Source organism: Fusarium oxysporum, chromosome 3, assembly GCF_000149955.1.
Source record: "Fusarium oxysporum f. sp. lycopersici 4287 chromosome 3, whole genome shotgun sequence".
Lineage (NCBI taxonomy): Eukaryota > Fungi > Ascomycota > Sordariomycetes > Hypocreales > Nectriaceae > Fusarium > Fusarium oxysporum.
Window position 1 is genome coordinate 3,726,514 of NC_030988.1, and position 23,120 is coordinate 3,749,633.

The 23,120-nt window shown below is 48.9% G+C and overlaps 5 protein-coding genes across 5 annotated transcripts; 3 read left to right on the forward strand and 2 right to left on the reverse strand.

Annotated features, from left to right (window-relative positions):
* Window positions 1–813: 813 nt before the first annotated feature.
* On the reverse strand, window positions 814–2,727 carry FOXG_06747 (uncharacterized protein; the record flags this gene model as incomplete). The annotated part of the gene is made up of 4 exons (XM_018385407.1): window positions 814–1,254; window positions 2,009–2,367; window positions 2,519–2,546; window positions 2,659–2,727. The coding sequence occupies 4 exons, from the start codon at window positions 2,725–2,727 to the stop codon at window positions 814–816; spliced, it is 897 nt and encodes a 298-aa protein (XP_018242751.1).
* Window positions 2,728–6,347: 3,620 nt separating this feature from the next.
* Window positions 6,348–7,868, forward strand: FOXG_19378 (uncharacterized protein; the record flags this gene model as incomplete). The annotated part of the gene is made up of 1 exon (XM_018399591.1): window positions 6,348–7,868. One exon carries the CDS (start codon window positions 6,348–6,350, stop codon window positions 7,866–7,868), a length of 1,521 nt encoding a protein of 506 aa, XP_018242752.1.
* Window positions 7,869–12,978: 5,110 nt separating this feature from the next.
* On the forward strand, window positions 12,979–15,389 carry FOXG_06748 (uncharacterized protein; the record flags this gene model as incomplete). Its single annotated transcript, XM_018385408.1, has 3 exons — window positions 12,979–14,490; window positions 14,594–15,082; window positions 15,144–15,389. The coding sequence occupies 3 exons, from the start codon at window positions 12,979–12,981 to the stop codon at window positions 15,387–15,389; spliced, it is 2,247 nt and encodes a 748-aa protein (XP_018242753.1).
* A 387-nt stretch (window positions 15,390–15,776) lies between these two features.
* FOXG_19379 (uncharacterized protein) lies at window positions 15,777–16,040 on the forward strand (the record flags this gene model as incomplete). Its single annotated transcript, XM_018399592.1, is given in 2 exon segments — window positions 15,777–15,995; window positions 16,011–16,040. 2 exon segments carry the CDS (start codon window positions 15,777–15,779, stop codon window positions 16,038–16,040), a joined length of 249 nt encoding a protein of 82 aa, XP_018242754.1.
* A 1,305-nt stretch (window positions 16,041–17,345) lies between these two features.
* FOXG_06749 (uncharacterized protein) lies at window positions 17,346–18,203 on the reverse strand (the record flags this gene model as incomplete). Its single annotated transcript, XM_018385409.1, has 1 exon — window positions 17,346–18,203. The coding sequence occupies one exon, from the start codon at window positions 18,201–18,203 to the stop codon at window positions 17,346–17,348; it is 858 nt and encodes a 285-aa protein (XP_018242755.1).
* Window positions 18,204–23,120: the final 4,917 nt, after the last annotated feature.

Consider the following 23,120-nt stretch of genomic DNA (forward strand, 5'->3'; position numbering starts at 1 on the left):
GTACCTTCCACTTTTCGCAGTGTCCTAGGAGAAGGTCCAGCAGCTCAAGTGACTGTGAGATTGATGCCATAGCGCCTTCAGCTTCCAACGTGGCCTCATAGAAAGGTTGAATGAACTCTAGCGTTCTTTCTAGCATTTCCCAATCCCTACTGCTAAGAGTATTGCCTTCGAGATCATTATCATGTTCAGCAGTAAACTGGATGATCTGTGGCTTTTTATTTAACGCAACAGTGATCACTCTATGCCATGAGGACCATCTCGTGATATTATCGATGCCTAGTTGCTTACCTACAGCATCGTACCACTGATCGTTGTGTAGAGCCGAGCTCCGTATATAGACTGCAAGAGCATGAAGCTTTGCTAGCGCTGGGATGCCTTGCCAGCCAGCGAAGCGCTCATCGTTGTTTCTGGCTTGCTGATGCGTAATTGCGGCTCGATTGCCTCTCGCCTTTATAGGTTTTCTCGTGGGCTGCTCCTGCCGCTCTTCCTGCTGTTGTTGTTGCTGCGTCGTGGTGTCCGAATGTGCCGCAATCTCCTCCGGACCCAGCTCATGTAATTGCTGTGAGAACTCCTCTAGCATAGTTGAGTCGGGGTCATCGGCAGAAGCTTCGAGAGCCGCTCTCAGAGCTTCTTTTCAGCGAGCGAGAAGGAATGCTTGTAAGGCGAGATTGATAATATGGCCGATGCAGCGGATTCTGCGGCGTTTGTGAGGGTCCTCATCCTGTACTATAATTTAGTATAGGCTACAGCAGTATTAGCGGCCAAGCGTTAAATTTACACCTGATTTCGCCTCCAGAACCTTTGATAGCTTCTCTAAATAGGTGTAGCATTGTCGTCTATATAATAGCCGAGGTTTTGGGCAGTAATGTTGAATTTCCGTAGCATACGGGTGATTAACTCAGCCTGCGTAGTACCAGAATGGCTGTATTTGCACTCTGGCAGTCCTAGTAGTGCTTTCTGAAGCTTGAAGTCCTCATAGACCCATTGAACGCATACAGAGGGTACGCCATGGCGTTGTGGCGATGTCCAGAGATTAGAAGATATGTGTATCTTCGACTGCGTTGTTTGAAGTCTTTCGGCAAGTTGTGAGCTGTATAGCGAGTAGTTCGAGTTAATATAGCCCATAGCCTGCTTTCGACCATTGATGAGAAGGTCCCCGATGGCTGGATTACATGCCAGAGCCAGATCTCGCAGTTCGGAGTGCTCAACTGCCTCAATATAGGCTTGCTTATTAAAACAGTTGCGGAGAGCAGCCTGCGAAGGACAAGAGACGATATACGAATCGATAGCGCCAGATAAAACACCGAAGGCAAATGTACTAGTTAATTGAAATGGGAACAAATCATCTCATTGAATCATATGAACTATGTCTGGTCCTTGCCTTCTCACGCTCAACCTCTTCCAGGTCTATAGTCGCAATTTAAAAGTTTTTTTTTTTAGTTTTTTTTTTGAAGCGCAATACTTGGCAACATTAGAGAAGTTTAAAGTCACATTGTATTTTCTCCCAAGATCATCTGATGGCCTCGAATAAAAATGATTTTCTTCTCAGATTATCCCTTTGAGTGCCACAGCCTTAGGCGGGGTCACGACAGGGGTATAGAGCCAATCAAGATAAATGAAACTAACGGTACTTTTCCACACATACTAGTTTGTATGATGGTAAAAGTCCCAGCAGTTTTGATTGTTACAAAGAGCTACCTTACAGACTTGGCAAATCTCTTATGAACTTCCGGTACCCTGCACGTACTAACCTTATGACTAAGCTAAGTGGGGCGAGTGACCCTCCTAAGGGCTGTGGCACTCAAAGGGATACGGTTACAAGGACAAGATTTCTACGACAAAGTTTCCATGCTATTCCCGCACTGTAAATCCCTCTCCTTGTGTGCATCAGAATACATGGTAGCCATCCCTTCTAACTCGATGATGCGATTCCTTGCCATATCCAATACTTGTCCTCTGCTCAGAACCTGGCCAATGTTGGCTGTCGTATCCCTGTCAGCAAGGCTACGCGCCTGTGCCACTGCAGAACTGTGAGAAGCCTCTCAAACTGCGTCTTGAGTCGGGCACGGTAGTGTTTCTCGACAAGGTTATGGCTTTCTCGGGTGTGTTCTGGATTGCTGGGAGCTGTGCCACGACGCTTGCGGTTCTTGGATTTGCGCAATGCTGATCGAAGTTGGAGTTGAACGTCGGGAACATGAAGTGAAATATCCTTGCTGGGGGGCTGTTGATTCGAGGGATTGCTCGCCTCTTCGGGAGGAGTCAACGGCCCACTCATCTCCCTCCTCAGCGGTTCTGTATTGGCATCGGGGCAGATATAGTCAAGATTCGTCTCAAAACTTGGCTGGCAGGCTATAGAGAGATCGGCTTCTAATAAGTCAGAAGGTCCAGATGACCCTAATGTGTTGGTAAACTACTCAGAAGCCAAATACTCATCCATGTCCGATATATGATTCTTGATAGTGGCTGTTGCTATGTCCATGTAATTGGGGCTCTATCTGTCAGGCTAAAATCAACTCACCCTGCCCCGATGAGCAATCAGGAGGCATCTGTAAACAACTATCAGTACACTGGCCATTCAAAGTCAGATTAGGCAAACGCGTAATGCCCAGATACCCCTCTATATTACCAATTGTAACTAGTGGTCTGTAAGAAACTTACTTGAAACTGGGATTTATCATACCCTTGGACAAGGGTGTCAAGTGTACCATCAATTTCCTCAGCAGCCATTTGGGCGTTATGGCCACTGGTTTAAGTCGGCTGGGAACTTTGATGAATCGTTCAAAAGGAATATCAGATGAATTACAATGTTTTGTCGTCACACTTTACGATATCATCCAGGAGCAACTGGCATTGTACAAATGAATGCTACCATTCTATCGTATGGCTTATCCTCGACGAGAATTCCAGGGCCAATAACCGACTACATATAAAGATAGTGGAGAATCGTATGTTCTATCGACTGATGTGAGCAAGTCCAGATCAATCGTATGCCTTGACGGTCGGGCACCTCCAAGGTTCCGGAACTTTGTCCACTTATTGATTAGTTATCAGAGTAAAGATAACCTCACGGAGGAACCAGGCTTGGCGGCCGACTCCGGGCCGGTCACTGGCTTGATGAACCAAGCCTGGTCTGGATGGCGGTCGAGACCGGTCCATCACTTTAGCTGGAGCATGGTGAGTCAGATGGAGTGTCATCAATACAACTTGAATGGGGGAGATTCCATTACTTGCTGCTAGCCTGTTAACTTTGATCGAACGTATTGGTAATAACTTTGGCAAAAACAGCTGAGCAGGCGGTGCATCTTAGCATGATATAACGAACTGGATTGCTGGAATTCGTACTGTATACGGCTTATCGCAAGGCATGCCGTGGTTCTTGGAAAGTGTCGTGAGAATTCGACCACTAAAAGCTCCTTTTCGAAACCGCCCACGTAATAATCATGTGATCGATGAAGAGGAGATGACCGGCAACATGGGACAGGCCGGATGCGCGTCAAGCTTTGCAAATGCACTTCTGGTCATCATCTGACTTGTATTGGCAAGATTCTGAATTCCTGAGCTATCAAGATTGACTATGATTACTCGGGTAGGGCCTTGAGACCGGCCCCCCTTAGCCCAACCCATTCCACACGTGGAGCCTGAGGGTCAGGCACGGGGGGTACGGTGACTAGGAAAAGGGTCGGTTGACTAGGGAAATTAAGCTACCTCATTTTTATATGTGCGCCCCACCAAATTAGATGTACTTCCTTTGCCACGCTACATGATTGTGACCGGACCAACCCCTCCATTTGCAACCCCCACCAAAAATACATATTGCCAAAACACCAAGCAACCATCACGACTATTCGGTATTTTCATCATCCTTTAGGACAACGAACTCGCCCTAACTGACTTCAATACTTCCCCCAACGACTACTTCATCATCTTCTTCGTCAATTTATTCCTCGTCATCTTCAACGATTCCAAAGCCGTCAGCTTCTAACGACATCTTCTTCCGATTAGAGCGGCGTTTTTCCTCATCTGCAACGAGGAATCCCAGTGCCTCCTTCACAGTATTGAAGTTATAGTCAAATAGAAGAAGGAATAGGGGATTCCAGTGAAATCTGAAGACCTTAATGACTTCCTGACTTCCTGATTCTACTGCCTGCTTTGCTCTCTCCTCGGATTGCTTCATTTTATCGTCAAGCTCGCGGTGAAGCCGGTATCTTAAGCCTAGCAACGCGGTTGGCTTCAGAAACTCTTGGTGTTGTGACTTTATATAGAAATCACCCGCCGTGAATATCTTCTTCTTCTGAGAATAGCTCGGCTGGCTGCTATGAAGGTCAGCAACCCGTAATAGCTTTAGACTTATTCTCAATTGCTTCCTGACTGCTGCAATCCATCGTCGTAGATAGATGACTTCGTCTTTTACTTCGTTATTGTGGAGGCGCGATTCCTCTGCTGCCTGACCGGGCAGTCGGTTATGCTGATCCTTTGCGACGCGAAGTCTGGCATCATAGACAGTAATTGGCCCGTAATTTGCTATAATCGTTGTCCCCTGATCCCGGGCAGAGCGTCTAAGGTTCTTCTCCTTAAGCAGGCGCATCTCCTGTGTCGCTGTAATGCCATTTAAAGCGAGAATTGAGTGCCTTTCACACCTTCTCATTAATATGTAACACTGAGGGAGTCAGGGGCGTGCCCGAGACCACTGAGCATTCGATCCTGAGGGCCACATATTCCTCGTACTGACGGTCTTCCGCAAATTCAGCTGTGGCGTGTCCATTTCGATCCAGTCGGCGTTGACATCAATCGAATCTCCTGATCGAAAGGAATCGAATGGTATAGCTCTCGAGATGATTAGGCTTCAGAAATCTCATCGGATTCGGAGTTGTTATCGCTGCTGTGAGTAGAAGATGACCCCAGTGATACGTAGCCGGGTAACGACTCCTCAGCTACCTCTAAAGATAGTGATGATAAGGGGTTGGTCATACGGTCGATCACGGCCGCGTGATTATAAGGATAGATGCCGGTCTTCTTCCAAGATGAGATGATAGTGCTTTTCTTAGCAGTCTTGCGGCGGATTTCCTGTAAATGAAACAGGAAGTCAGCTTTATTGAAGTCTGTAGCGCCATCTGCAATCTCACGAGAAAGGACCTCTTGATGCCAGTGCTTATATTAGCTAAATAGCCTAACATCTAGCGGCTGAAGAATATGCGTCAAGAGGGGAGGGAAAGGGAAGAGCTCTACGCCTGCATCTTGGGCTTTTTGGAAAAGCTCCTTGGTGAAATGATTCTCACAGCCATCTAGTAATATTGTTCTTTTTTGTGGATTCTTTTGAGGCCGGGTATGTCGTTCAAAGTGATCGAAAACTTCTAGCGCGGCGATATCGTCGACATAGCCTTTTGGTGTTGTGATAATCGTTGCGCCTTTTTCTAATGCATTATCAACCCACCGAGACGGTAACTGTACCCCCGGCATGATAACAAAGGCGGGAATAATAGCTCCTGTTTCTGATATCGACTCAATGACCGTGACGCTTATTGTCTCATATGCATCGATCAAGATGGGCCGGTCAACAGCTCGAAAAGTCCGTACGATAATCCCGTTTCTAAGATATCCAATCTGGAAGCCTGTCTCATCGATGTTCCAAAGACCCTCATAATCTATGCCTTTTTGGTGTTATCATGCCACTTTTTAAACCACTCTTCGACATTTGCTCGGTCTTCCATCGCCTTTCTTTGTGCTTCAAGCATTGAAGTCTTCTATGAAAAACAGAAGAATGACGGCGTAAGAAGCGCCTTGTGTTGAATACTGGTGAAAATGAGACCGGCTAACCGGCTGACCGAACTACCGGTCAGAGAGCTGTCTCAGCACTGTAACAACCTCTTAGATAGGTCATTACTGAACAGATAGAAATAGGGTTCCAACCCAACTATCGGACAGAGAGGGGAGCACACACAATAGACCCCTATATCTGACACTATGATTAGATTTGCGATTACTATAGGTCGCCTAAAGCAGAGATAATAATACTACTTACCTACTAACTACCAAAATATATCTACTAATAACAGCTAACGTGGTTGATAAGCATGTGTCCCAAACAAGTATGTGTCAAACATTACGTGTATTCGGTTCATTGATGTGAATTGGTGTATTCATGTTGTGTTCTGTTGAAATCTACCCCTTGGAGGTTTTACCATTTCGGCTGTAATCTTAAAGTATCCCTGCTTGCACGTGAGACCCCAGCACCTGTTCAACAATATCTCCAAAAGGCACTGTCAGCCATCGACAACGGCGATGGTCTACCCGTTGCATCCCGAGGAGTTCGAGTTGCCCTCATTGGGGCTCTCACCCTCATCGTCAAAATGCAGAGCACGCCCGATCTTGGTCACGTCTACGAAGCAGTGAAAATCGGCCAAGTCGAAACAAAAGCCGCAGCCGAAAGCCTAGCGCATCACGTCAACAGCCTCAAAAATGAGCTCAACGAAACAAACACTAAAGCTCAACAAACCATGGAAGTAGTTCAACGTAATTCGGAAATTGCGATGGACGCAAAAACGGCCGCGAAAGAAGCCACGGAAATCGGTAAAGCAACAATGAAAATGATCAGAGATATGAAGCTCGTGAGCCAGCAAAACCATGCTAGCATCACGCCCACTTACGCCAACGTGATGGCGAGGGGAGGGCTGGCGACAAGCATACATAACCCACAGAACCAGAAAGCATCACCTGTCCAGACCGTACGCGAGATCATCATCAACATCAGAGACCCTGTCACTATAGCCAACATCAGAGCGATGAGTCCCCGTAGCCTCAAGTCACATGTAGACCTCGCAATCGCACAAAGCAGCAACGAACACATAGAGAAGATCAAGGTAGTATCCTCCAATCAGCTCAGGAGCGGTGACTTGAGCATCAAAACGGCCACTTCATCGGACATGGTAGCGCTTAGACAGTTTGCAGAAGACTGGGAACAAAGGATCGGAAACGGTGCCACTGTACGCATTCCGACGTATGGTGTCTTGGTACATGGTGTACGCACTAGTTCGATGGATATGGATAACTTGGAACTCATTAGAGATGGGTTATTGCAGGATAATAAGCCTTTCATACCAACTGCGGAGATCAAGTACATAGGCTGGCTGACGAGATCTTCGTCCTCTAAATCAGCATCTTCGGTCGTGGTCGAGTTCACACGACCGGAAGATGCGAATAAAGTTATTGATGGGGGCCTCATTTGGCAAGGCGAGGTGTTCCAATGCGAACTCTATGACAGACAGTGCCGCGTGAGACAATGCTTCCAGTGTCACAAATATGGCCACATAGGAACCCAGTGCAAGGCAACAATAACATGCGGCTACTGCGCGCAAGAGCATCCTACCCGGGATTGCCCAACCAAGAGCGATAGGGACGCACCACGGAAATGTGCGGCCTGCAACGGTGTACACGAAGCCTGGAATAACCAATGCCCTGTCAGGAAGCAGGAGGTCAATAAAGCCAAAGCGGCCTCTAAACTGCGGCCCAGATATCATCTAGAGCTAGAAAGCTTCGTCACCAGGATATCTACCGGAACCAGAACGCGGGAGCGGCAAAACAACACCAACACAATCACCAGGACAGGACGACCTATTTTGGAATCAGGCCGACCCCAGGACGCCAGTTCGACCCGGAGCAGGTCGCCTACCAAGAGGCTACAGAAAAGAGCGAACCCTGGCAGTGACCAGGTGGCGTCAGATAATCCCGATAACGAGATCGTCGTAAACATGGGGAGCCAGCGGCCAAGACGAACGGCAGCCGCTTCCAGGAGGGTCTTGGAAGCACTGGACGTCAACAGACAAACCACACAGCATGGTCAACAGATGGAAATCGACGACCAAGAATGTTAACACAAAATACTCTTACAATACTACAGTACAACGTCAGAAAATCCAAAGACACAGTCATGGCCACGCTCTTACGAGATCCCGACATAGGACGATACGACATCCTCGCTATCCAGGAGCCTTGGAAGAACCCATTCGACACGACAACTCACCACCCAGCTAAGGATCAATTTCACCTATGCTACCCAGACAAAGACCAAACCCTTCCAGCCAGGGTCTGCTTTTTCATCAACAAGAGACTCGATCACTCCAGGTGGCACTTTGAAGAGACAAACAGAGATCTCGGCTCACTAAACCTAAGACTCGGAACAGAAGAGGAGCAATGGATTATGGTTCACAATGTCTACAACCCGACACAAACCGCAACCGAAAGAGGGAGCACGCTACCCCTTCTCGGCAAAGCACTGGAACAATCATCCCAACATGAACAGATCATCATTGGCGACTTCAATCTACGCCACGAGCTGTGGGGAGGTGACCGGGTCCAGCGAGCGGATCCTAATGCTGCCGAGCTCATCACAATCATCGAAGATCACTGTCTCACGAGCAATCTTGTCCCAGGCACTATCACATATGAAGAGCGTGACGGAAGAACGACCATAGACCTATGCCTCACGACGGCGGGCCTGGTGGGCAGACTGATTCAGTGCGAAATCGAAACAAACATGGACCACGACTCTGACCACCTACCTATCGTCACCTCACTAGACCTGAATATTCTCAAAATGATGGCCAAGCCCCGGCGAAATTGGAAAGCCTTAGATGAAAAGACATTCACTCGCGTGCTGCAGCGGGAGCTTCCGCCACAGCAAAGACCAAGAACGAAGACAGCTCTGGATAGACATGTGGAGGAAGTGATGGTAGCCTTAACGGTAGCTGTCGAGGAAGCAGTACCGACGACGATTCCATCGTCTAGATCGAAATCAGGATGGAATGAAGAATGCGCCAAAGTACTGGCACAATCAAAACGACTCCGTCGGCAACACAGCTTATACCATACCGAAGAGACATGGGAAGCATACCGAACGGCGAGAAATCACAAAGGTAGAACCATCAAGAAAGCGCTCAGACAGAACCATCGCGAGAGGATAGAAGAAGTTTCTCAATCCCCAACAAACCTCTGGCGGGTAGCAACATGGGCCCGAAACAGACATAACCAAAGTCCGAATGTAACACCAGCACTGATTGATCCAGCCACAAAGCAACAAGCAAATACCCCAAACGAAAAAGCAGAGCTTCTCAGAAAGACCTTTTTTCCAGTGCCACCTGAAACCAATCTCGAAGACATAGAGAATGCCAACTACCCTGCTCCCATAACCATGCCACCGATAACTACGAGAGAGATAGAAGAAGCCATTGAAGAATCATCCCCATTCAAGGCTCCAGGACCAGACGGCATCGCGAACAAAGCACTCCAAATCGCCTCTCCCTGGATCAAGCACCATCTCACCAAGATCTTCAATCAGTCCCTCGCCCTTGGCTACTATCCGGAACACTTTCGACAATCCACAACGGTGGTCCTCAGGAAGCCAGGGAAAGACAACTATACCGTGCCAAAGGCCTACAGGCCAATCGCTCTATTAAACACTACAGGAAAGATCATGGAAGCGGTGATAGCAAAGAGGCTGAGCTACATCGCCGAGACTCATGGCTTGCTGCCCGATACCCATATGGGTGGAAGAAAGCTGCGATCAACAGAACACGCCCTTCACCTTATCATCGACAAGATATATGACGCCTGGAACACCGGGTCAGGCAAAGTGGCAAGTCTACTGCTTCTGGATGTATCAGGGGCGTTTGACAACATTTCACATGCACGCCTACTACACAATCTGCGGAAGAGAAAGATAGATGAAAGAACAGTCAAGTGGATCGGAAGCTTCCTGCGCCCAAGATTCACAACGCTATCAATTGATTGCTTCACATCTGAACCCTACAGATTGGAGACAGGAGAGCCACAGGGATCAAATCTATCACCGATCCTCTACCTCTTTTACAACGCGGATCTAATAGAAAAGTGCGGAGAATTAGAAGACACAATGACAACCGGCTTCATAGACGACGTGGCTATCCTGACCTGGGCAGACTCCACGAAAGAGACATGCAAAAAGCTACAAGAGGCACTCCACGTCGCAGAGAAGTGGGCGGCCACTCATGCATCTATCTTCGCGCCAGACAAGTTCCAGCTCACTCACTTCACGAGGACAAGAACAAGAATAGATGTAGAGGAACCCCTTCAGACAAGATGGGGCATGATCGAACCAAAGAAAACATGCAAGTACCTGGGCCTCATCATGGACTCCACCCTCACCTGGAAACAACACATAGACGAAGTACAACGCAAGGTCACCAAGACAGTCAACGCCCTAGGCAGCCTCGGCGGCTCAACTTGGGGTGTGACAATGCGAGAGATGCGCAAGATCTACAAAGGAGTGGCGGTGCCACAGATGATGTACGCCTGTTCTGCCTGGTCGAATGCAAACTGGAGAACCAGGGACAAGCCATATACTGAGCGAACACTGAGCAAGCTTCAAAGCCTACAGGCAAGAGCCTCCAGGGTGATCAGTGGGGCGTTCAAGGCAACGTCCATACCGGCCCTTGACATAGAAACATACCTTCTACCAGTCGAATTGCAGATCTTCAAGCACAATGTCAACGCTCTTGGAAGGATCGGCCCGGGTGATCATGGGCCCACGGAAGGGGAAACGAGAAGAAACAAGAAAAGCCCGAGAAGAGCTATCGAGCAGTCTATCACCGATCGCCAAGGGCCAAATATTCGGAGACAAGAATACATCACTCCTTACATAGTGCCCCCGTGGTGGCAAGGTCCACAGACGTTCATCGAAGCAAGCATAGAGGAAGCGCAAGCCAGACACGAGCAAATCATACAAGACGAGCTGGATGCAATACACATCTACACAGATGGTAGTGGCATCGACGGCAGCATCGGTGCTGCCGCGGTCTGCACCACTACCCAAGAAACAAAGAGTGCATATATGGGCGACGAGACAACCTCCACCGTCTACGCCGGTGAACTGCAGGGCATCAGCCTAGCCCTCCAGATCGCACAAGAAGACAGATCGAAAGGCAACAGAAGAAGCAAGGTCGCGATCTACACCGACAACCAGGCCGCTATTCGATCCACCGCCAGGCCCAAGGGCAAATCAGGCGCATACCTGCTCAAGAATATCACGCAACAGATCGACGAACTCCGAACACAAGACCTGAATACCGAGATCAGATGAGTCCCTGCGCATATAGGAATCCAAGGCAACGAAGACGCAGATCGAGCAGCAAAAGAAGCGACAGGTTGGAGAGAAGGCGGCCTCACAGGACCGAGAGCAGTAGAACCACAGCAATTATACCCACTTCGATCAACCATGAAGACATGGTCTCATAAAGAGACCATCAAATCATGGGAGACAAGCTGGGTATCCGAGACACGCGGCCGAGCATCCTTCAGGCACACGCCCAAACCTTCGCGCAAGGTCTTGGACCTGCACGATGGGCTCATCAAGAAGCGCAGCGCACTCCTCATGCAGCTGCGTACAGAGAAGATAGGCTTCAACGACTTCCTCTTCGGCCGAAGAGTACCAGGTATCACCAGCAACAGATGCCCCTGCGGATCGGATCGACAAACGGTAGCGCACGTCCTCTTACGCTGCCGTCGACACCGCCAACTCCGGGACCAGGAACTGGGACGACTCCGAGGACGCAACAATCTCCGGAAGCTACTGAACGAGCGCAATGCAGCCGCCAAGGCAATCAAGTTCATCGAACTGACTCAGATCCTTGGGCAATTTCTGGATCGAGACCTTAATAGACAAAGCTGAGCACTGGGGGGAGACTGTAGGTACGCGGTCGCGAAAGAGAGGTCTTCACAGCCCGAGAGAGCCTCGAATCAAGGATCCATTAGCATTAAACCACTGCGTACATGGGCCTGCCAGCAAATGTAAATAGTGGTTAGAGAGAGAAAAGCGGGAATTTTGGGAACAGCTGGCCAACGATGTTTGACGTTGGCGAAGTGGGGCACCGCGGAACAATACTGATCCGTGAGGCTTCGGCTGTTCGCCGGACCCCGTTATCCGGGCATAATCGTTTAGATGATTACAACCGAGTAGGATATAATCAAATCAATCAATCAAATCAAATTTATCACTTAAGGGATTGCTAGTACTTCTATTATAGGCTAAAATAGGTAGGATCCTAAGTATCTATGATTTAGCTCATTTTAATTGGTTGCACCACTCTCTCGTGACCTAGCCGGAGCTCCTCCACAATTGAAGGGATTAATTACTTATTTATAAAGATCCTAGTTAGTGAGGCTGAAAATTAAGATTGAAAATAGTCAGCTGCCAGCCACAGCGCATATCTATCCAATTACTCTTGTTGCAAAAGAGGGGTGCTGTATAGTATTTAATTAGCTCGTCTTACTCTGTAGAACTGCGATTCTTAACTCGTTCATCGCTGGCCGTTAGCCAAACTTTGTACCAGCCCCGGAACTTCCCGTATCGATTATCCAACGCTAGACACGCCCGCCTATTTGACAGGCTGTCTGGACATTAGAATCTAACTAGTACTTCCGCTAGCAATCGGCGGTTGACTTAGACTGGTGTCGATGTGTGTATAGACGAAGATCAAGCATGTGGAATCATCGAGCTAACCAATAATATCGGCGGTTCAAGATCGATTACGTATTAATATACCTTTACCTCCACGTCCCGTATCCACTAGATGACGGCAAGATGTGGTAGGCTCATGGTGGATCGAATACGAGCACACCATGCGTCTCACCCACCAGCGAATCCGAGCGCCCGAGACAGTTCCATTGAGCACTTCCCTCAATGACATTGGGCGTCATTTTGCCCGCAAAACGTCTGTCAAAGCTTATGTAATTGGATTATAATTGACTGCTTGCTTCAGTGGATTGACCCTTTCTTGCACCATCTTCCTCCCCGCTCTGCATTGCCGTTGCTGTGATCGCGGGTTGTTCATTTATCAACGCCACAGTCTGAGCTACAATATTCAGACTAGACTCAATATACATCTACCAGCAGTCTCTGTAATCGACCTAGTGACTACACAGCGGGCAGCATTTACTTGGCTATTGATCATGGCTTCGCAGCTGATCGCTGATTGGCAGCCCACAATCGATTCCTTTTGGGACAGATACCTCAGGTATAATGCTAGCCTCAGCGAGGCTGACCAGGCGATGGATAGAGACAGCATAACTATGGTACTCAAGCTTACTGGTCAGGGACACATCGAAGAAGCCATTATCGAATGCGGCCACATGTGGCAGAGAGAAAACGAACGCAGAGCTCCCAGCCTCAAGTTTGCACATGGCGGCTGCGACAATCACCCCGTCATCTGGATTCTGTCCAGGTTATACGGGTCAGTAAAGTATCCGGATCTGTGGGACACATGTGGAAACTACTGCGTCAATCCAGCTTTTCTGATCATGCAAGGAATGGCTCGGGACCTTCCAACTGATAGCCATGCACTGCTGAAGGCATTTGTCACCGTCACGGTATATTGGCTCAGTGTCAAGAACAATCTGATGATCACTGAAACCATGAAGTACGGGACGAGACTTCTCTCTCAAATAGAGGCCATCCCTAATTTTGACAGCCATGTTGCTGTCTCACTGCGGAACTCCTTGGCTGTTGCTTTTCTCCGGAGCCAGATCGATGGCCTGGGGAAACCAGGTATCGACTCAGACCCAGGATGGAACATTACTTGGACGCAGAGAGAGGCTATCATTCGTGCATTCCCGAACAGCAGAAACGAAGGTCTCTCTGATCTAGATGGGGAGATGCTACGATTATTCTATAGCTTTATCTACGTCGGTTTGCCACACCAGCTCGACGATAGCAAAGTGGTAGATGACATGATGCAGCTATATCGCGACCGCGAAGCCGTCTATAGCGAAAGGCATGAAACTTCTATGTCCTTTATTATACCCCTCCTCAGAGATCTCGTTCAACTCATGAGGAAGGTTCCCGGCCCTCTAGCTACTCAAGAAGAACACGGCTTTATTTACGACCTGGTAGATTTTTGTCTCGCAAATGGGAAGTACGATCAAGCTCAGGTTCTTGTCCAGGAGTTTATGGCAGTGCCCGGTAGGGTCATTCCCACAGATTCATCGACTAGCAGGGAGGAGTTTTCAAGTTGGCGTGCTCCCACCCGTTCTGTCCAGGCATTACTGGCACAGGAAGGAACCCCGGGGAGACATTACTACTGGGAAGACAGCCGACTGTACACAATATCAATTGGAAAGATTGAAATGTCCCCAGCATACCCAAAGGATCTTTTCCCCAAAGCCCCAGTCAAGGTCACAGCAACGCCAGGGGCAGGCCTTCAACTTGAGATATCAGACAAGTATCTGCATGATTGGAGTGGACGCAGTGATTCACAAGGACTGCACGACATTACACAGCGGGTGAAGCGTTCGGAGATATGGCATCTCTTGCAAAAACTTGAAATGATGAAAGACTGGAGAATTCTTCTGGGGTTGGATTCGCAGTCGCATCACCCGATGTGTCAAAGGAACCGGCATCCTGATTTTCAGGACTCTTTACCGCATGAAGAAGTTTGCAAGGACGATATGTATGGGAAGTCGCATGTTTTTTGGATCTTCAAGGAAGAGTTGATCGAGGCTACCTTGGCATGTTCCGAACACCACATGGCTGAAGAACCGCGGGACAATTTCTGACTTTGCAATCTAGGACATCAGAGAACCCTATACCTACGTATATCGATTCTTGAATGTTAGCGGCATCGGAGATCCAAGTTGGATGGCTTTGAAATTCCCGCAGAAGGATGGCACGGACGGGAACCGGCCATCTACCTGCCAGCACGGAACATGTTCCTATCCGAGAGAACTATCGTACGGATACAAGGGAAATATTCAACAGGACCTGGACATGGAGAAATTGAGAATGCAGTACGCTGTCAGCGACGGATTCGGGACAGAGGACAACAATGGAGCAAGCCCGACAATCAAATTGGCAGTCCCAGTGATTCCTTATGGCCATTTCGAGAGATCAAGATCTTACAGATGTGGAATGACATACAGGGAATACTTCGACATGCTGAAAGAAAATCTCTTGGGCGGTAAGCAATCCTCCGATCCGATTATTCACCGGCAGAAAGCGATTTTGCATAGTCAGCCAAAATCTATTCTTCCAGTCTGGGATCTGATTCGGTCAGAAGAGGTACGTCCTATTTTGCATCGGAGGCGATGGGTAGTTTTTCTAGAGCTGATTTGCGCTATAGACCTCTGATTCCAGCAAGGTAAACGACCTCGATCTTTCGTTCACCCAAGGCTTCTTCAATGGAATTCCATCGGGCACAGTTGTTCTCAATGCAACTGGGAACGAGCACTCCTACGGATTAGTGTCCACTGCCTGGCAGGAGTGGAAGACGTATATCCTTCACCCCGTTCCCAGCGAAGTTCTCACGAAAGCCAAGATCTCAAATATAGCGTCTTCTAACGTCCTTGGATACATAATGGGGAGCTAGACAACACAAGATCTCTCACAGCAGGCGGCAGGTATTCGTCTGCTGGTAATGGAAGCAGAGTTGAGATTACACGGACAACGCGTCAACTTCGCAATGAATCCTTGTCTGTACCTTGGAAATTCGAAGATATGTAAGAAGCACACAAAGTCCAGCAGCATCTTTTAGATCTTCATCCTGATAACTGTGACGCCATGTAGTATCAAGCTATGAACAACGCATCTTTTGCGGCCGTCTTAACCCTACCCTCTTCCGGTACGCCCCCCCCCCCCCCCCCCCAAAATTGAAAATCTCATGGGGGACCATAAACCGGCGAAGAGACTAAAACGGAAGCGGGAACCGGATTTCCAATTCCTTTATACTCCTCCAAGCAATCAACCTTCGCAAGACATGGGGTTTACAGACAGCCCGACAGAGCCGTATAGCAGCGACGAATTTTGGGACGAGATGATGGCTCGTGAAGTGTGGGATAGGATGATTGAGAAGCAACGAAAAGTGGAGCCATCCGATCCCCGTGCTGAGGAGTACGCAAGGTGCTATCAGAGTGAAGAGCAAAGGAGGCAGGACTGGGATAGTGCAAGGGGGATTAATGGACTTGTTTTTGCAAAGGTAAATAGTTTATAGCTTAACGTACACAATAAGCATGCTGATTAAAAATCCCTTAACCTTACATCTAACTATCTAATTAATTGATTCTTAACTAAATATTATGTCTCAATTTAATAAAGAGGCTTAAATCCTTCTTACACTTCAGGCATATTGGGCAAACCTAAAATTAAATCTGTAATAAGCTGTAAAGGTCTATAATGTTAACTTCTTAACCCTCTATACTTAATATAACAGTATCTCTATATATAGCAATTAAGTTCTAAAGTTATAGAAACTGAGCTATCTAAAGGAATAAGTTATAGTTCAGTATATCCTTAATTTAAATTTATATAGATTTCCTCTAAGGGAGAATAGACAAGCTTATGCCATAGCCAGCATTGCAGTCTCGAAGATCGACAATCTTAATAGCGGCGGGAACAGTGTCTCAGTGGAAACTTGAACCAGTGAAGAAATTTCCCGCTTGCTACATTGAAAATTGTAAAAGCCGCTTGCCTCACTTGCAAACAAGTCAGTCTCAGATCCAGGAGAGAGTCCGATTATGCATTTTAACGGAAACGGTTTGGCTGTAAGGTCGAAGAAAGAAGCCTTAGCGCGTCATAGTTGCCAGGTGAAGCTTTTGTACAGGGCGCTACTGGGGGACTGGGCTATACCTACCCAGGAGCGGGGCGGGATGACAGACCTCGCGCAATGGTCAAGACGCTTTCCTTTGTCATCTTACTTTATTGGCATGCAGATGTTAAGAAAGTAGCCCTAATTACACCAATCTTAACAATTGCACCTACTCAAGCTACTGAAGTTCGCGATGAAGCCTTGGTCAGTTGGAGGAGGGCTCGTAATAAATTCTGCTCGAATTGCCAGTGGCAGTGAGCTGGCCCATCATCTGCGTGATATTTCCACTTGGATGAAACGTCTAGGCTAGGATGACGCCTTTGCTAACACATCCAAGCATCCTCTCAGCCTCCAGGAGTATCGTCGTGCGTTCTATCTTGCGACAACTCTAAGAGTTGGAGCAGCCTCACGGTTTGTCCATTTTGTAATACGCAGTTCTCATTGCCCATGTATTCGAACGATACGACCGGCACAAGGAATGACATATAAAACAATCCAATGATGGTTCAAGCTGTACCGAAACATCCGGCGTGAAGACACGACAGGAAGAAAGAGGCGCAAGAAAGCAAGATGCGATAGGCCGAGCGAACGATCGAAAGCATAAAGCATACAAAAAGAAACAAACGAAAAAGAAAAAGGCGAGGAAACTCACTCCTAGGTCACCTCTATACAGTTATAGCAACGCCGACATAATGTTGGCTTGCAAAGTGGTAACTATTCTCGCTTAAGAGCACACCATGCCTAGATAAGGACAAACGAAAGGATAACACAACAGGAGAGTATCACCCCCATCCCTACCCGCTGGTTCCTGCAGCTTCCTGCTCCATCAGCCTCCGTCGCACCTGGGGAATCCTCCCCGGTGGAGGACGGCCCTCCGTCCAAGGCTTCCGTAGGAGGATAGGGCCCCTTGCAGCCACCAGCACCCGTAGCGACGTCGTTCTCCCCGTCTTCGGTGCAGTGACTTCGCCGCGGATCCACGCATTCGGAGAGCAGCGACTCACCATCGATGCCAATGTCAGGGTAACCGACCGGAACAGCTTCGGCGTTGAAATACACGTCGCATCGAGATGTTGTGACGGCCTGTCCGCCCAGGTTGGTGCTGATAGTAGAGACATAAGTCGTGACAAGCTCGACCAGACTCGAGTCTGTTGCCTGGTCCGTCAAGGAGTCTGGCAGACTGACGCCGATCGAATCGGTGTAAGTAAACTTGGTCTTGGTGCAGCTGGATGGATTGGATACTACCGCCTTGGCGTAGTAGTGCGTCTCGATAGAGGGTTCTGTTCTTGGGGCCGAGGAGCCAGAGGTTGAGGTAGGGAGGGCGGCAGACGTCGGAAGGCGGACCTCGATGGTAGTGACATCAACCACGGCGCGTCCGTCACCATTTTCGGTAGCCACGAAGTAGTCGGTGCGGCTGATGGTCCGCTCGGTCACGGGGGAGACGGTGAGAGGCGCCGTGAGCTCAACAGTCTCGGTCTGGTTATAATCAGGCACGATTTCTGTCGTGATGGAACGAACGACGACATAGTAGGTCGTGTCCCACGCGATAGACAGGCGTGCCAAAGCCAGGGGTAGAATGAGCGTCCTGAGCGGTGACAACATTGTGTCGAAGGTTGTCACAAATCTACAAACGCACAAATGCCAATTGCGCCATGATAAAGGCTGTTTCGTACCCACATGCCTATTATATATGTAAGTTAATACTCGACTTGAAACCACAAAATTGAGAGCAAGGGCCGGGCCAGGGCGACCAACACTAGCAATGCAGGGTGTTACATATGTGCCTTGCCATTCTATACGTGGCTCCAGGGAAAATTGACATGGGTCAATAATTGTAATAAACCAGAGCCTGCGACGCCAATCCCGCCACGACCAGATCAAGAGAAGCTCCCTTATTAAGACATGCCCAAGCGCGCACCAGATCAGTAACCGTTGTGGCCTAAGTTCGAGATTTAAGATGGCGTCGTCGGATGATGTTTACGCAGACGCAAATTTGTAATCGCCTACCGGCAAGCTGACGGGCGTCAATAGGTGCGCACCTGGATGCGCACGTAAGTGTCACGTGTTGCGCACCCGGTGCGTCTGTAAGGGAGTTATGTAAGCCCAACACCCTTGTAGCTACCCCTTTCCCGTTGATAAAGAGCCTCACTTCGCCGCGCAACGATCTACTCAAATCATCTCTCCTAGAATGAATCCAGTTACAGCTACTCGTCAATTTTCTGATGACTGCCTGCCTCCTGAACGCGAGTATGGCTCTCGGGAAGCCCTACACGCCGCGATCAATGCATGGGCAGCTCCCAGGGGCTATGCGTTTGTCACTGGGAAGTCGAAGAAAACAGAGAGCGGCAGACGAATTGTTTTCTTCAGCTGTGACCGTGGAGGAGCACCTCCAAAGGCCTCGGGCGTACGGCAACGGTCAACTACAACACGGCGTACAGGGTGTCAATTCTCAGTCCTTGCGAAGGAGGCCTTGGATAAGACAACGTGGCGCCTTACACACCGTCCTGGCAGCGAGTTTGCCCATCACAACCACGAGCCAAGCACAAGCATGTCTGCACATCCAGTCCATCGTCAACTATCCAATGCAGATAGGTCAACTATTAACAACCTTGCAAACGCTGGTGTAGCACCGAAAGAGATCAGGTCCTACCTACGTCAGAACACAGAGTCTCATGCCACCCAGCAAGACATCTACAACTGCATTGCACAAGGCAAACGAGACCAGAAGAAGGGCCAGAGCACAATCCAAGCTCTTGCTAATGAGCTTGAGGCTGAGGGTTTCTGGAGTCGAATACGCTTCGACGAGGATGGTCGGGTTACAGCTGTGTTGTTTGCCCACCCAGAGTCGCTAACATACCTTAAGTCATACCCGGATATACTTATATTGGACTGCACATATAAGACAAACAAGTATAGGATGCCTCTTCTCGATATCGTCGGTGTTGATGCCTGTCAACGATCATTCTGCATCGCCTTCGCCTTCCTCAGCGGCGAGGAGGAGAAGGACTACATCTGGGCGTTAGATCGGCTACGTTCAATGTACGAAGCCTGTAGCGCAAGGCTGCCATCTGTGATCCTTACAGACCGCTGTCTGGCCTGCATGAATGCGGTATCTCATTGTTTCCCGGCTGCAGTATCGCTTCTATGCCTTTGGCATGCCAACAAGGCAGTCCTGCGTTACTGCCAGCCAAGCTTTATGCGTCATAACGATGCGGCTCAAAAGCCTCAAGGCCACCAAGAGTGGAAGGACTTCTACGGAAGATGGCATGAGCTCGTGGCATCGGCAAATGAGGAGACATTTGAAGACAGGCTTCAGCAGCTCAAAGAGCGCTATGCTTCAGCTCACGCCCGGGAGGTCGCCTACATCATCGAAACATGGCTTGACCTCTACAAAACAAAGCTCGTGAAAGCTTGGGTTGATCGGTATCTTCACTTTGAGAATGTGGTTACATCTCGAGGCGAGGGTATTCATCAGCTCATCAAGGTGTACCTTGATACTTCCCAGCTAGATCTCTTTGAGGCCTGGAGGGCTATCAAGCTGGCGATACTTAACCAAGTAGCTGAGCTCCGAGCAAACCAGGCGAAGCAGCAAATCCGAACACCCATAGAACTCTCAGGGAGTCTATACAGCATCATACGAGGCTGGGTATCTCACGAGGCATTGCGGAAGGTTGAGGCGCAGAGAAAGCGGCTCCAACAGGACAGACTCCCTGCCTGCACAGGAGTCTTCTCAGCAACGCTTGGGCTCCCTTGCGCTCACACAATTGAGCCTCTTCTACAACAAGCCCAGCCGCTTCAACTACACCACTTCCATACGCATTGGCATCTTCAACGAGAAGGAAACCCTCAATTGCTCATAGAGCCCCGCCGTCAGTTCGATCAGGTGCCAGCTACGTCAACATTGCCGAAGACTAGCACTCAGCGCGAGCCATGTGCATTTGAGATCGTCGAACAAGCATCACAGACGAGAGCCAACCCCAAATGTTCAAGATGTCATACACAGGGCCACAGGATGAGCTCAAAGGCATGCCCATTGCGATATGCGCATCTTGTATCTCCCTCAGCTTCTACAGCGCCCCCAAATACGCTGCCGCCATCGACTACACCAAGTTCGGCTCAACAGCCAGTTCCCGATCCATCCTTATGCTCAATTTTGCCACAGCAGCAGGTAGCGCCGCCAGCGGCACTATGTGATCAAGAGATGGTGCCGTCCCCGCCAGATATAATAGCACTGCCATCCTCATCAGCGGATGTACCTCCACCACCAGATATGCCGCCATCGGTACCAGCGTCTGGGCCAGACATACGCTATGATGACCCTCGTGCTATATATGATCGATATATTGCAGCACGGATGGCATGGTATAACAAGCTGCCTCGAGGTAGCTTAAAGACTAACCAGGAATATCGAAAGGCAATGGGCCTCCCTCAACGCTACGATAAGACAAGTTACAGCTGGTGTTTGGATTATAAGCAGATGGGTAAGCGATGCACATCAACGATACCTGGACGGGAGTGGACTAAGGAGGAGATGATGGCGTACTTGGATTGGACCAGGGTAGAAGATGAACGTGTGGAGAGGCAAGTCGCCCAGGAGATGGGCGACAACCCTCTGGCGAACAGGCGAACAGGCATGAAGGAGATTTGGAAGAGGGTTGAGCAGGACATGATCGACCAACAAGCTCTGTACTCGAACGATAAACTGGCTGAAGACTGTATCATAGTTACTGCTTAGATTATTATTAACGCCTACATTACTTATATCCCAATTATGGCACCGTGAGAAAAAATCTGTATAGCAGAGCAGTTCGTCATCTAGAGATTAGAAGCAATACAATAAAATACAATAGGCTGGCTGGCATACAAGGGTGTTGGGCTTACATAACTCCCTTACAGACGCACCGGGTGCGCAACACGTGACACTTACGTGCGCATCCAGGTGCGCACCTATTGGCGCCCCAAGCTGACGACATTATTAGTAAGCGTGCTTCCGGAAATTGCATCAGTCCCGGCCTAACATGCCTGCATTTACGTACTCAGTCGCACCAATTACAATCCATTGGCCATTGGCAAGGCAGAATTTAAGGATTTTATCATAAAGCGTTCTTCGCCCGTAACGGATTCAGTGGGGGTTTGTGGCGGCTGTTCTGAAACAGCGGAGAAACATCCCTTGCAAAAGAATCCTGGTGCTAGGCACGAACAACCTTGCTGCAGGCCGCTTGGAGCGGTTGGACTGTGACCGCACCATTTGTTGCTCGCGATGCTGGTGGCCGCCTCGGCCTCGTTGTTCGGAAATTGTACTATTTCTCAGCTTAATTGGAGCTATTTCCCTCTTGGATCTTTGATAGAGCTTGCAAATCCACTAACAGGATATGTCTAGAAACGTTTACAGAAAGCTCCTTTGGCCCTCCGTTCATTGCAGCGAATTTAAATCGTCGAATCTTGAATAACCAAAATTTTCCCAGATTGCAATCTGGTAGACGGATTCGCCAGACCAGACCGGCCTTTCAGTCTGAGATTGCTGAAGTTCTCCGGTCGGGTGACCTGCGCCCACATAGTCCAAGAATACCTGAAACGTGGTTTGCGACATGATCGACATCAGATCATTGCCCTTCCTCCAGACGGAGGGAATGATATGGGTATCTGAGACCGCTAGGCGTTTCATCCTTCGGACAATCTTTACCCGACTCGGATAAGCCCTATTTGCACGGCATTATCTCTTTGAGCGGCACAAGGCATCCACGATGTCACGACAGGGGTGAGGGGCCAATCAAAATGGCCATGACGGCTGGTACCTCCACCCACACCTAAATTAGCGTGTGATAGAAGTACCAACAGTCAGCATTGTTACAAATCGCTACATCACACACTTTGCATCCGTACCTAGTCTGTGGACCTCGCGCATTTCCTGATATAGGCTGTAGATAGCCTCCTTTTTCCTTCCTTTTTTTCGAGGGTCGGGTCTGCCCTTGCCGAAAGCCCTTACAAGCTAGGCACGAGGAAGACCTATCTCTTCCTCGATAGACATGATTGATATCTCTTTGTAGGTGATTTTGCCGGGCTTCTTGATCGTCGATGTCTTCCTCTTTCCCTGTGCAGTCTCTCTTCCTAGTGTGACCTTCAGCAGCGTATCTATTGAAAATAGCGTTGTAAATGCATTCCTTCCAAGCTTGAAGCGTGGTATAGGGCTTCCAACGAGGCTGCCGTGTTTTCTTCTGTAAAATGAAGCTATTCGCAAGTACGACTTCAAGGAGGAAAGACCAAAGCAACGCCTGCCAAGGACCGCGCCGGAATCGGTGCTGATACGTTGTATAAGACCGTATCTGATCGCCGCGGTCAACGTGGTTCATTTCATCATTATACTGAGCGGCAACAGTAGGGATAGGGATTATCTTGAAGCTATCACCATTGAAGACCTGCTGCAGGCGTTGTGACTCTGCCTTCGTGCCTCTTTTGGTGGGCTTTTTCCTCTTTTTTAGTGTGCGCTCGTGAGGGGCTCCGCTGAGCACAGTTGAAAGG